The sequence below is a fragment of the Natrix helvetica genome, assembly GCF_964273705.1.
Source record: "Natrix helvetica genome assembly, chromosome: 2".
NCBI classification, from domain to species: Eukaryota; Metazoa; Chordata; class Lepidosauria; order Squamata; family Natricidae; genus Natrix; species Natrix helvetica.
In genome coordinates, this window is record NC_138552.1 from 128,103,834 (window position 1) to 128,119,443 (window position 15,610).

General features: G+C 38.5%; 1 protein-coding gene across 7 annotated transcripts in view; it reads right to left on the bottom strand.

Annotated features, from left to right (window-relative positions):
- Positions 1-2,805: 2,805 nt before the first annotated feature.
- The window catches only part of SERTAD2 (SERTA domain containing 2), a 154,984-nt gene continuing 142,179 nt past the window's right edge, over positions 2,806-15,610 (bottom strand). For all 7 annotated transcript variants that reach the window (XM_081940875.1, XM_081940872.1, XM_081940873.1 and 4 more), the window contains one exon: positions 2,806-10,070. In XM_081940875.1, the coding sequence (XP_081797001.1) occupies positions 9,107-10,066 (960 nt within the window). In that variant the 5' untranslated portion in view covers positions 10,067-10,070 and the 3' untranslated portion in view covers positions 2,806-9,106. The remainder of the gene's footprint in view (positions 10,071-15,610) is intronic.

Sequence of the window (15,610 nt, forward strand, 5' to 3'; positions counted from 1 at the left end):
ATCTCTTACTTCAATTTCTCTGTTGGCGTTTGCCCTCTTATTTAGGACTTGGCCCCAGGATATCCCTGCCAGCCCTTTTTGAAACAAATCACTTTGCCTGCTCAGAAGCTCTGCTATCTTTCCCCATCCACTCCTGTTTCTCTGATTCTCTCCTTCCACCTATACAACCTATAATCATAGCCACCTACCCCAGAAAGTGTAGAGCTGAGGCCTGCACAAGGAGAGAAAGATGCCTGATCCAGCTCAGTGGCTTCAACCTGACACAGTGTTGGTGATTGTGCCTCCCAGTTGAATGTTCAAATGTTTTGGCCCACATAACTGTGCTTCTACAGTGGAGAAGAGGTGAAAGGAATCCGGAAGAGAAGTAGACTTGCACAAAGTGAAATGGCACAAAGGTGAATTGGAAGTGGCAGGGATACGGGAGCCCTGCTTTTCCTTGTTGTAGCATTTATGCAGTGTTTCTGCTCACAGCTGACGTTGCTGAAGGAAAAGAGTGACTGCAGCAGAAGAGAGAAGTGGTTAAAAAAAGGTATTCTGGCACACCCACAAATCAAAAAAAGGCAATTTGGCAAACAATCCCTCCCAACTCGAGTGATCTAGACAACCAAATTTATGAGGGTATAGTTTTTGCTGACACAAAGAAGATATTATGGTGCGTTAAGCCAGGAGTGGGGAAATGGCCTTCACCTGCCATAACTTGTAAATTGTACTCTGGGCTTGCTCTGTTCAGAAATCTTTTCCTAAAATTCTTGTCTCAAGAAAAAAAAAATTCTATGTGTGTGAGAGAAAGTGTGCGTGTGCGTGTGCATGTGTGTGTGTAAATATTACATGAGGAGTGTAAATCAATCCAGTTGTTTGGTAACACAACGAATCCCAAATGCAAAAGTGTGAAAAAAGGTAGGAGCATGATTCCAGATTGCCCTGGATATCTAGGCACAATGTCTTTAGACAACATTTTGTATTAAGAGATCATATAGATGCCAACATATTTTCTAGCCTTGGTGACTTGTGGCTGGAAATGACACCTGCACAATCACAAATAGAGCATCTCTCCATAATCAGCTTTGATATGTTTATTTTAGGTTTTGTTACATGAGTTAAACTTCTTTACTCCACAAAAGGCTCTCCTAGAGTTACTCAAGGAAGGAATTGCCTCAAATTTAGCAGGCCTCGGTAAGATTTTTCACTAACTTCAGAGGCCCTTTTTCCTTTGCACACCTTATTCTCTCCTAGACCAGTGGTGCAAGTTATTGCATGTGAAGGAGACTGAATCACAGTTTAATTTAGATTTCCTTAGCTTTCTGAATATTAACATAACTTGACACTCAAGAAAAATCTCAACAAAAAGTCCAATGATCTTTCCATGAAATTGTCATTTAACACTTGGAAATATCTTACCAATAGTGCAGAAAGAAATAAAGAACCAGGATTGATATGTAGCCCTTCAGGATTCAATTTGAGGTCCCTAGGAAATGTCCCTGAAATGCCCATATTTCAGCAGTATAATTTCAGCTTATTTTGAGATTCTGGGGTAGTTTAGGATGGCAATGAAAATGATTTTCCTTGGGGGGGGGATCTTGTTTCCCTCTTCTCCTTTAATTCCTCTGAAAAGACCATTCAGCAAGTTTGTTGGTAGACAAGGGGCAAGCAGCTTAAAAAGTTATAACTATTGCCTTGCTAGATTCATCATTTTTAATTTTTCCTGATTAAATGATTAATATGATTAAATGTTCTCAGGAACAGAAATGCTATCCCCGAAGTATGCGTCAAGAAATAAACGCAGCTGGGACTGGATAGTGGTGTGTCTGCCCCTTCTGCACACGATCCCTTACTCTGGGGGATGATCTAGATCAAAGATGGGAAACTATGGCTCTTTTATGACTTGTGGAACTTCTGACTCCCAGAATTCCTGAGCTCAAGAATTCTGGGCATTGAAATCCACAAGTGATAAAGGAGCCATAATTCCCTACCTCTGACCTAGATCATCCCTCCAGGAATGACAGTGTGACAGGAATCTTGAAGAGCCAAAGTGGCACTGTGGTAAGAGTGCAGTACTGCAGGCTACTACAGCTGACTGCTAGCTGCAGTTCAAATCTCATCAGCTCCAGGCCTTCCATCCTTCCGAGGTGGGTAAAATGAGGACCCAAATTGTTGGGGGAAATATGCTGACTCTGTAAACCATTTAGAAAGCGCTGTAAAAGCACTATGAAGCAGTATATAAGTCTAAGTGCTATTGCTAATAAAAGCCTCTCAGTCTAGACTCTTCTGTTGAATTGACTGTGAGAATGTTATATCTCATGTGGTAAGAAATAGCAGGTTAATACAGAAAACAGTACCTGAAAAACAATATTGCACATTTGCTAATGGATCTTTGGCATATCACAGGAATTATAGGATGAACAAATGGAATCCAACTTTTACCCTACCTGTGTTCAGAAACCATCAGCAGTTGAATATGTACACCAGGGGTTTCCAAACTTGGGAACTTTAAGACTTGTGGACTTCAACTCCCAGAATTCCCCAGCCAGCTGGCTGGGGAATTCTGGGAGTTGAAGTCCACAAGTCTTAAAGTTCCCAAGTTTGGACACCCCTGGTGTACACTATTACCTTTGAATGCCAATGCAAGAGTTGTGGTGTTTCCCCACCACCACCACCACACTTTTCTCTGAAAAAAAAAAGATCTATTTCCTCCCCACTCCCCCCACCCCAAATCTAGAAATCTTCACTTTCACTCACACTTCTCTATTGTGGGCAATTTGGAGTTGAGGACTCCTATTAAAAAAAAATGAAGCAAAACAAATGGACTTGTTTTTAAACTGTTTATTGTATAATATAAAACTACAAAAGTAAGACTGCTCATTTCCATGTAATTTGCCCATTTTTATTATTATTACAGCCCATACCTACAAGTGAATACAGTAATCTGGTTTCAGATGTATATGTCTGTAATATTGCATAGAAAAGGCACAGCTCTAAGGTCTGTCGCGGGATAGGAATGGGGGCAGGGGGAGAAAATATCAGCGTTTTGGACAAAACAGGCCTTGTTTTAAAACAACCATGCACCAAATATATCCTCTTTTTTACATCTTTCTCTTCCCCCTCCCCTGATATCTCTGCTTTAGAGAGTCTTGTGTGTTATTACAATGTTAAGCATCTGCAAGGTTTTAACTTACAAAAAAAAAAGCCCAAAGTTAGCATTAGAATGATTTTTAACATTGAAAAAAAAAGACTATAAAATGAGTGGAAGTCCCCCCCCCCCAAAAAATAATAATAATTCAGACACATTATAAGCATATTAATAAAAGCAAGGTCTTGGATTTTCTTTTTCTAAGAATCACAATTACATTCTAGATCCAATGAGCCATTTTAGGAGGGTGCATGCCCATTTGCTCACGGTTGTTATCGAACTGTAAACTTTAGATTCACGGGTCAGGTTCTACAAGACAATTGGGGAATCACATGGTACAATTTATTCTCATCCTGGCCTCTCTGAAAAAGCAGCCTTAATTCTGTCTCTTAATGTAAAGCAGAGCAACTAGCAGGAAGAGTAATGTTGGTGGCAACAGTTCCCATGTGCAAGTCTCTCTCTTGCAAGTAATTGGGAGGAAGAGGGACTTCAGGGCACTTTCCTTGGCATGGTCTACAAAGTGCCCACAATTCCGTCCAAGAATCCTAAACATTGCCTGCTTAGACTTCGCTCTCTGGAGCCAAGCCAAGGCTGGACCTTCACCTTGTTTCCCTGCACAGTTGATGTTCTGAAGAAGGGTGGGAGATGTGAATCTGGGCCTTTGACTCACAGTTCATCCAGCCTATCAAATATTCTTCACTCCACCCAAGACACTAAAATGACTCCCCTCACAGAATACTTCAAACTACAGCATTTTGCCCAAGGTCTTAAGGTCTGTTTGCGCTTGTCTAAAAACACTTCCCTAGGAAGGCTGGAGGTTATGTGGTCAGATTTGCCTCTCTGCTGATGAAACTGTCTTAAAAAGTGGAAACAAGGATCTCTCTTGGAAACCAATAGGAAAGCTTTCCACCAAACCTGTTAGCTTTCAGCATGGCTTACTACACCTACGAGGTATCTCCTTATTAATCCTTGGAAATTTGGTATAAACATTTGCACCGACAAATCTACATTTTGGCCACCTATCTGCGCATCCAAAGCTGCAAAACCCAACAGATATGTGAATGCAAATACTTTTAGTTGATTTTTGTCCCTTATTTTGTCCCTCCACCATGTTTCTCATAGAGGTTTCCTTGTCCAGTTTCATATAATATGTCTAGGACAATTAATCTGAAAGCTATATAATACCTAGCAGATAAAAGGAGATGTCGCAAATTGTGTCCTACAGCTAGCTCTACTAAGACCTAAAAATCAACGTTGTCATGGAATTCCACACTTTCCTTCTCCCTCTACTGTTTTCTGCATTGCTTTGTTTTCTCCTGAAAAGTCTCATCAGGAAATGCTACTGGATACAGGTGTATCCAATACACAATAGTGCACTGTACATTCATCATATTTGATCTACAACAGGTCACTTTCAACAGTGCTCTTTAAACAACTACTTATGCATAATCATTTGAAGCAAGAGGGACAAGTTATAAATATGCATTTTTGAAATAGGTTGTGTTATGCCACTTTACACTCTCTCTGCAGAAGAAAAGGCACACTTATGTGTAAAGTAAAGGCTAATCTTACCTTAGGTTGTTTAATGGATTTTGGCACCCCCGTCTCCCGCTTAAAATTTCCCAGTTTTAAGCACTAGCAGCTCAAACTGAAATTTGGGGGGGAGGGGGGGGGACGACACAGATTGCTGTGATTGTGATGGCTCAGGTTGCCAAAGCAATTGAACTTTTCGGTCGGAAAGCTGCTTTCACCTTACATCATCTTCCATTGCAAGAAGCCAGCTTGCTCTGCCCAGTCTCTCTAGGGTGAACAAAGTGGTGCATGCTGCTTCTGTGCAACTTTGATGGAAGAGGAATCTTAAACACTCTTCCTTTATTCATCAGCAAACATATACTTCAGGCTAACTTGCATCCTTATTCAGTTCCAGCTACCAGAGTGAGAATATATCATTTTAGGCCTTTTAAGACTGAAATTCTATACAGGCTTATTCAGGAGTAAGTTTAATTAAACTCGGGACTTACTCCTGCGTAGACATTATACAACAAAGTCTCACTGAAACCAAAGCTGTATTTGACTGTTTGAACTAGTATCTGGCCCATTTGAAATACCCAGTGATACCAAAAGTTTGATTTGTATAACCAAATTTATAATTTTTTTTTTTTTTGCACGTCCTACAGAATCAAAGTGACTCTCAGTAGAGAAAAGCAGGAGAGACGGGAGAGAGATCTAATGAATGACATGTATTCTGAACAGAACCCAGATAATAATCTCCAAATCTAACTTTCAGTTCCCTCTTGTATAGATTTCACATTCCTACAAGATAATACATTCCTACCATACATTCTGTACATGTTACAATCCAGATGTTGTTAGCTTCACAATAAAATAAATATATTTACAAAAGAAAAAATGGAATAAATAACTTATGAAAAACAAAATGGAAAAAAAATCACTTCAAATTCAAACAGCTCTTTTTAATTCTGCTCTCTTCTTGTCACTTCATTGCACATTTTGTGTCATCAAAAACGTCCCCAGCATTCAAGATGGAATTTGGAGAGTGGGGAAAAGAAGAATTTGTAGTCTGGCAAAATCTGATCCTTTAAGGGAGGAGGTTATATTACAGAGACAGAAATATTTAAATTGGTATTTCTGTGAGGCCACTCATCATACTTGAGTGTCTAATTCTATGGAGTGGATGCACTATCTGCCATAAATCATACTCATTTGCATCAGAGAATGTTGCAATCAGGACTGGTTTTTGCTCAACATTTCAAATGGCTTTGTTTTGTAGGGCAAGGTTAGCATTTGGAAAATCTACTATTCCTCTCTAAAATGGTGTTAATTTGAACTTCTGCCCAACATGTGGTACTTGTTTACATACTCCATTACCTCGTCCAAAAAGGAAAGTATTGTTTCTGGATTACGTGTAAAATCAGATTTTGACAATGGTAAATGTTTGTTTATTTTTTCCTTGATATTTTAATTTTAATCTAAACCTAGACTGTTCCAGCAAAGCCTTGGGATGCTGCCATCCTGATTAAAACTAAATTGAGTGTTTTCTAGCATTGCACATATCTGCACCCAAGATTATCCCAGTTGGCTAGTAACACATCAGTAAACATCTTATTTCATCTTTTCTACCATATCTGGCTAGTTCTGCAGAGATCTGGACAACCAAATGGCGGAAGCAAATATATATATATATGTATACATATACATACACACACACATATACATATGTGTGTGTGTGTGATGTGTGTGTGTTTGCTACAATTTGGTGGTATTTTGGATTTCTGCAGCCCAGATTTGAAAGACCTTCTCAAATCCACAAATTCCTAATGAAATTGTAATTCAGTGTTATTTTATACAATATCAGCCATATTCCTAGTGATTACCAGACTAACAAAAGAGAAGAGATCCTTGTTCAGGGCATTTTGTAATCTAAATCAGTTGTTATAACTGCTAATTAATTTTTTTGAATATGCCAGCTCTCTTTTTCCTCCCCACTGCAGGATAATTGGGGAAAATATGCTTGCTTATAAAGATGAGCAACTTCGAATTATAACTATATTGTTATTTGAATGAAATAAACTTTTCAAGAAAGATAGCAAAATATGATTAATGTATTAGAATTTAGTTGATAATTTGGCATGGCAAATTTAGTGTAGGCATGCAGCACTCTAATTACACAGATAGTTTGGACACAAATGAAAAACTTGTGGTGTGTGCATTATATATAATAAATTACATGCATTTTAAATAAATATATATGGCCCGTTCTAAAGTGCCAGTTTATAAAGCTGCCATCTTAAAAGGCAGAAAAGACCCAATTTTAAAAAAATCCATGACAAGAAGTAAGCAGAACCAACTGAATATTGCCAAATTACATAAACATAATTTAAATTTTCTTAAATAAATATAAACGTTATTCCTAAAGAAGCCATATGCATATCAACAGTATAGTTTGTAATCTGCACTCAATTAAGTACCATTTAAAATTAATATGCCATAGCAATCTCGGCAACAGGCATGAAAACATTGCAAGTTTTCTTTAACACAAATGTACATCACAATGAACAGAGAGAGAAAAATTGCAACAGGTGCAGAAATGAGACGACTAAAGTGGGGAGGAAACATGCATAGAAGATTGCAGTTTCAATACATTGTCAAACAGGCCATATAAAGTATAAAGCAAGGAACAGAGTGGAATCAAGAAACCAACCCCCCCAAAAGATACTAAGTGTTCAAAGCACAACTAGCTCCAGTTTTAAGAGCAATGGATACTTGAGTGAGTCCATCCAGTGCTGATAAGAGATGATTTCACTGCAGTAATACTGAAGTTAGATTTTTTTTTCAGCACTTGCCAACAGAGTGAATAAGAATATTAATGTTCCAAGCAAAGGGCAAGAATCATCATGATTAGAAGAAATAAGGTACATTAGAATTATACTGTCACAGAGACAAAAGGCCTTTTTCCACTCCTGATCCTAAACTCAGTTTCTTGGAAGGAATCTCTACTGATTTCAATGCAACTTGCTTTCAGGCTTTAAACAAAATAAAAACCCAAAACAATTAAACAAAATAATTTGCTACAAACACAACATGCTTCTCCTTAAAACTGGTAAGTGTCTCAATTGTGACGCTCTAAAACTAGATGTCATTACTATGGTAATACCTCAAGACAGAGCAAAGTATACCAAAGCTCACCCATTTCTACTGTTTGAATCTGAACGGGGCACTCTTTCAACTGCACTTACTGAAAAGAAAAAGATATTTCCAGGAACACAACTTTCTCACCAGGAAAGCTGTAAAATATTCGAGAAGGCTGAGCTCAACAGACTTAAGGACACTCTACTCTGTCAGAGGAAGGATGGAATCTGTTTTGCACATTTTAAAAAAGCTTGGTTTGACGAAATATGTTTTTATTTCTTGATCCTTTTGGAGTGAGGGAAGGGAGAACAAGGGAGTTTCATCAGAATAAAGTTTCACAGCTATTTCTTGCCAACTGTTTGACATCAGTGTTGGAAAATACATGGCTCTAAGGTTTTTGTTAATCACAGTAGTAGGCAGCAGGGAGTAAATATCTGTGAAACTTAAGGGAAGAGCCCTTGGTCTTTTCCTTCAAGCATGGTGTCTGGATTCAGGGAGGCCAGCTGCAGACTGATTTGATCCAAACTTCTCTTTGCACCATTATATGCATATAAAACACTACAAGTCTGTATAAAACTACAAGCAGTTCTTGTACATCAGAAGGTATATGCAGGAATGGGGTGAGCAAATCCTACCAAAATAACTATTTCCTTTTTTGTGTGTATGTGAGTACAAACAGCATTTTGTTTTGTTTCTTTTTCTTTTTCTAAGAAAAAAACCCAATATCATAAATTGCAGAATCTATACAAAAATATAAAATAAATTTGGGGAGCAGTTTCTAAAGAGCCATGTAAATGTAACATTTAAAGAGGAATCATTAATACCTCTAAAAAGGCTGGATTGCTAAGTCAACCTAGACAGTGCTAAAATGCCAAAAAGGTACTGCAATTATCTAAATAATATTTGAACCTCTTGCAATAAAACTTATAGAAAAAATAGACAAATATGCACATGCAATTTACAGCTTTTTCCCAACATAATCCTTGTGCTTAGCTTTTACATTTTTTTTGTCAAACATATTTATGTTTTACAATATGCATTTTCTTCCTATATTAGGATTTCAGGTCTCCCTTGAGGAACCACTTTCAGAAATACATTAAAAGTGGTCATACATGAATGAAGGCACTCCAACTCTGCTTGAAGCAAAAACAAGTATGATCCTAAAAAAAAAAAAAGACAAGCAAAGACGCATGCACAGTGGTGTGTGTATTTGCGTGCGTGCATATATGTGTGTGTCTATGTGTTTCTTGGTAGGTTTGGAAGGAGAGGGGGCCTTGTGAAAATACTACCAAGGATTTATACTGGTGCGTTTAAAAAGTTGCTATTAATTTATGACCCAACAAGCACCTCCATAATGTGATCCAGTTCTGTAAGGTCCATTTTGAAAGGCTGATTGGGGGTTACTGGCTGGGTACTGTAGGGTGCCAGAGTTTTGAGGAGGTCATCTGCGGAGACAGGAGCCATTTTTGAGGCAGCCCCTGTAGAGGATGTGCAAGGGTCAAAATCATACATAGACGTATCAATGTCTGCAAAGAGAATATCATCCAGGGTCAAGTCTGTAAGAAAACCTGTAGAAGTTGTGATCTCAAAATTGCCAGGTAAAGAGTCCATGAGTTTAGGCTCACTCATTCTGTTTTCCTGTATACCCTCAGGCTTTTGAATGCTGGATTCACTGGAATTCTCCTTAGAGTTATCTGGTGCAGTTGTATCTGCTGCTGCTGTAGTTACTACTGCCTCAGCGGAGGTAGGTGTTGGACAGAGCTCCTCAATTTCATCCAAGGCTGAGGAGAAGCTGTCCTTTACTGGTTGGATCGTTGGAGGTGGTAATTTTGGAGGACCATCTAGTGAGATAGTCTGGGAAGTGCAAAAAGTGTCATCCTCAAGCAGAGAGGCAGGGGTGAGGCAAGACTCCAGTGGTGTAGGGCTTGCTAAGTCAGTGGGGTGGACTGGCGGAGAGGCCAGATGGCTAAAGGCAGGCTGAGCTTCTCGAAAGTTGTCTCCAAGAGGATCTGTAGGCTGTGATGGGGTGAGGAACATAGGCCTCAAGCTGCCTTCCTGTTTGAGCTCCTCTTGGATCCGCCTCAACATGTTGTTAATTAAAACAGTCTTTTGCAGGCTCGGCTCTGTTAAGGGCCTGTGGTTATAAAGTTTCATAAGGGAAATGTTGAAGATAGTCTGGCGCTGTAAAGTGTAAGACACCTTAGATGGACCATCGGTAGGAGACACCACTTTGCCTTCCAGCCCATCTTCATGCTCATCAAACTTCCGTTTTCCTCCTTTCCCCAACATATATCTGAAAATAAAAGAAGAGAAATATTGACTAGGATAGAACAATCATCGGTATTGTAGCCACTCTAGTTCAGTCTATTCAAACCTGAAGCCCTTGTGATGTGTTTAAGATATTTTTCGCTGTGAGCTGTAGTACCAACATATTGGAGAGAACCAGATATAGGAAGCTGGCTCACAATCATCTTAAGAAGACACAAAGAAAACAAACCCAAGTATTGTCAATCTATTTATCTTGCCTTAAAAAAAAGTCATCCAACTATTTAATCAACCTGTCAATTGCAACCTAATAGTGAACTAGAAACTGAACCAAGACTATAATCTCAGAAAAAACTGGTTGATGATAGAGATAGATGCAAAAGCATCAGAGTAAGTAATTAATAGAGTAACAGTAATCCTTCACACTGCTTATCTCAGACTAGTCCTAAGACTTCATATTCCAATTCACCAGGAATAGAAAGAGCAGGATGTGAATCCAAGAGATTTTTATTCTAACTCATAGCACATTAAAAAAAAAGGATCACGTGGCCAGACATGGATTTCAGATCCCTTTGCCACCAAGCAATTTAACAAAAGCAGTAGATCTTTTTCCTGAAAGCCTGCCAAGCAGGAAGAAATATATGAGAGGCATGTAGAGAAGAAGGTGTAAACAGGAGGTCAAAGAAAAACAAAATGTATAAATGCTTTCTTTTTTGGCTTTGGTATAAAGATTCATTATTTTATTAATTTAGATTACAGCCTATACTTGGCTTTTGAAAAATGTATTGAACATTTGCACTTCAAAACCACAGATAGAGCCATGGCCAAAAATAGACTTGGTTTCCCATGAAGATTACTTCCTAAACCAGTTAATAATTGTTCTCTTTAAATTAAATAATATTGAACATTAAAACATCCATTTAGCAACACGTTTTGAAGGTGACAATCAATATTTTCAAGGGCTATTTATAGCTTTAGGGCTCCTTCTCTACCATTTGCTTTAGTCTCTCCTTCCTTAGTACTACATCCTTCCTCTCCCCAATAAATTACCTCAAAGGAATAGAAAAGACACACCCATCCATCCAGGAAGTCCCTAAATATAATGGCAATAGCAATAGACTTATATACCACTTTACAGTGCTTTACAGCTCTCTCTAAGTGGTTTACAGAGTCAGCCTACTGTCCCCAACAATCTGGGCCTCCATTTTACCGTCTCGGAAGGGTGGAAGGCTGAGTTAGCCTTGAGCTGTGAGGATCAAACTCCTGAGCTCCAATGAGCTGAATTAGCCTGCAATACTGCATTTTAATCACTGTGCTACTATCACTCTAATACAATGGCACTCCAACTATTGAATCAGTTAGTTATGTAGATATATTAATAAATAATTATTAATATGTTATTTATTAATAAATAATTGCTAATTATAAAACAAAGGGACATGGTGGCTCAGTAGCTAAGATGGTGAACTTGTCGATCAGAAAGGTTGGCAGTTTGACGGTTCAAATCCCTAGCACAGTGTAACGGAGTGAGCTCCCGTTACTTGTTCCAGCTTCCGCCAACTTAGCAGTTTGAAAGCACGTAAAAATGCAAGTAGAAAAATAGGAACCACTTTTGGTGGGAAGGTAACAGCATTCCGTGCGCCTTCAGCGTTTAGTCATGCCGGCCACATGACCATAGAGACATCTTCGGACAGCACTGGCTCTTCAGCTTTGAAACGGAGATGAGCACTGCCCCTGGAGTCAGGAACGACTAGCACCTATGTGCAAGGGGAACATTTACCTAATTATAAACCACACTCCTGTGACCCTCACAAGAGCAGAAATGCTCAAGAAATTCAAATCTTCAAATGCAAATGAAATATGAGAGTCCATCTGAATTGGTGGTTTTCTTGAATGTCACACGAGAGCAAGAGCAGGAAATGCCTTTCACATTATGGCCACATATCAGAGCCAGCTACAGCGTGAATGTAAAATAGCCCTGAAGGTTCCACGCCTGGCCCATTCTGTAGTCCGCCCATCAGTCTTTAACAAGTTGCTCATATAAAGTGGAGGAATTTTCCAGCTCTGAGAGTTACAGAGAGAATGCTGAACCTGGTTTCTATTAAGACAGCTGGAGTTTTTCTGTGATGATTATGGAATGGGGTTTCTTTTTCTAGCTACAACTGCCACTGTCCCATGATATTGAAGGAGTCCCTATGCCCCCCTCCTGGCCCCTGACAGGAAGTGAAATACTGGGGAAACTGGCAAGGATGCCCTCTAAAACAACAGGACCTCAAAAACAATCCATGTGAACACTGAATTAATTATAAATATCAGTGGGCATGCAGGTTATAACACTAGGAGTTACTTGACGATTTTAGGTTCTTCGTGTTCTTTTGTAGATAGCCCACAAAAGAAGGACTATGTTGCAGCCTCTTAAAAGTTTACAGACGAAAGCTGTAAGCTACCAACAGATGAAGAGATAATAAAAAAGATATTAGATTGTGCAGAGATGAATAGGTTGACAATGAAAATAAAGGATAAAGAGGAATCGGAGTACTTCATGACGTGGGGAAGATTTTATGATTGGCTAGAGAAAGCAAGCTAGAAAAGAAAGTAGGGAGAAGATAAAGTACCCAGACGATGAACTATTAAATGGAAAGGGGGGGGGGTAGAGAAGGGGAAAACAGAAAATAAAATATTAAATATTTAAGTATATATTCAAGAGCGAGATATAAAGGGGGAGGGGAACATGACTAGGGTAGACTAGCGAAGGTAAGGGAATAAGAAATGATACTAAATTAAATTTGGGTTGGCGGAAATACCATCCCAAGGAAACATAAACTGAGTTTTGAAATATACACCAACAAAAACAGAAAAAGAAAGGGAGGAGGAGAGAATGAAAGGAAGACAGGGGAAAGAGGAATGAGGTAAGGAGAGGAGGATGGAAGGTAGAAAAAGAGAAGGAGAGAGGGTAGGAAGGGGAAGAGGAAGAGTAGGGGTAGGAGAAAGGGAAGGGAAGAAGGAAGGGGAAGGAAAGGAGGAAGGAAGGAAGTAGAGAAGGGAGGGAGGGAGAAAAGAAAGGGAAAACAAGGAGGTGTTACAAAAGGAGGAAGGGGTGGTAAATAAAGCAACCCAAACTGTACATTATAACTTATTAAATGAAATAATGAATGTATAAGAATGGTAAATGTAAAGAAGAATAACAATTATGTGAATGTATACTTAAAAGGGTATGTAAAAGAGAATAAAAAAAATAAAAAATCCTTTGGGGGAAAAAAGTTTACAGTGGAAAGAGGCAGGTTCCTCTATCTGCTTTGTACCACAACACTCATAACCAGCAGGTGTTTAATAGAAGGTTTATAACAGACACACAACGTCTAGCAACTTTAACTCCTTGGTGCTGAGTCTGGTTGTTTTTCATTACTCAGCTAGGTAACATTTTCAGTGCTAGAACTGGGGCTAACACCGCAGAACCAGAGAAAGAATCCATAGCAACAGTGTCATGCAACTACCCAACCTAATCAAATAAGTAAGATCTTAACACCCAGAATGATGGACCTTCCCATCCTCTGCTTCACTGCCTAATTTCAGTTTGATATGGAGATATATCAATAAATCAGAGGAACCCCTATGAGATCACCACTCTTAGAACACATAGCAGAGATATGCAGCAGGTCTTTAAAACTACGGTATAATACCCCAACGCATACAACCCTATCTTTGGATCCAGCTGTATATAACACTTTTGTCATAATAAAAAAGGAATAACTAGAAAAGTTACGTGAACAATCAATGTATTCAAAAGAATAAAATTCACATGGGCAAAAGAAAACACCAACACCACACTGTCCTTCCTGGATATCCTCATCAGCGGAGGAAATGGTGGCAAATTAGAAAGACAAGTCTATCATAAAACCACCCACACTACCCAAGTGATCCACCTCAAAAATGCTATCAGTGACAATGTTATCTAGCCAATGTTATCTAATGAACACCTGTATGAAAGCAATCAAATTCAGAAAGCATCAAGGACTCCACAGTTCAACCCTGTGCTATAGACATTCTTTTTCATTGGTACTTAAAAGGCATATAACATGACAACACGCATGATTCTGAATTACTTGGCTACCCGCCTAGCTGAATCCTGAGTTGCTTTCCCATCTCAAATACAGCTGCCTATTTTATATGTGGTGGAATGTTTCTTAAGCTCCAACTATCACAGCTAGAACCCCAGGGCTGTGAAGTTTTTAAAAACTATCTCAACTGAATAAGGTACCTCAACCTTGGAATTGCAGCTGTAAAAGTTCTCTCTGGAATTATTCCAAAGCAGAAAATACAAGCACGCACAAAGCATTCCTTCAACTGCACACACCCGCACGTAGAATAGAAATGAAAATAATTATGAAAATGCTAACCTGATAGCATATAAGAAATACAAAACGTATATTGCAAGTAGAGGAAAAAATAACAAGGATGTTAACTGTAATATTTTTAGCATTGACTTATTAACTTTGTTGAGAACTATCTATAGGCTTCTTTTCAATTAAAAACTCTTCACAAAGCAATTTATAAATTAAGCATGCAAAAAGCTGAGTCAATGCAATTGAAACAACAAATGAAAAATAACGTCCATACCAAATATCTGGGGCCAACACAGACAGAGGCTCTAGGTGTAGAACAGATTTTACTGCTCTTATGGAATATGAAAAAAAAAGTTCTCAAGATTCTAACTCTATCATTTAAGCAAATTTATACAACATAATATTCCTACAATGTTCTTAATATTTCTAGAAATAAAAAAATAGTGTCAGTTATATATTACCCAAAACTTAAATCAATTTTTTATTTAGGTCACAGAATGAACCGCAATTTCAATAATAAAATGCTTTCCTTCTCTTTCCCAATGTATTCAGCTACTGCTTCCTTTGTTTGTTTCCTGAATGTTCAACATCAGGACCATGCTTTAAAGCTGGAGCTGTTTTGCCACTAGATTTTTACAAAGTTTGAATTCATTTCTGGAGAAAAAATAAAATGCACGAAGTTGTCTTCCCTCGTGCATTAGAAATGCTATTTTATAAGGAGCGAATAGAGTGAGTAAAGATAAGATGCTGGACCCACAATCACAATCCACTTGAGCCAGAGAAGAAATGTTGTAAAATAAGGACACTTTCTTGTTCTTAAAAGAGGAGAAGGGTTTTACTATAATTTACTCTCTGTCTCCTCACAGGGTCATAGTTAGTCAGGATGCCATAAAAATAACAGTATGATTTTAAAAATGGGCTCAGCCAACTACCAAAAACAATTGATATGGAACTTGGTAAACTGACAGACTGTCAGACTAAAAATGTTTTTCATCAACTAATAAAACACGGAGGAGGAACAATTCAACCTCACGGGACAATTAATTATGTAATGCAGTCATGACCACTGAGATGGTCCTTTCTTTTATCCCTGTGGAAAATCTGGTTCTGAGGGGCATTTATGGTCTTAATTGTTGTTTATCTGTAAGGATTTTCTCCTGTCCTCCCCTGAGACTTCTCAGTGAGGCAGAGCCACATCTAACAATTATGGTGGAGAATATGGACC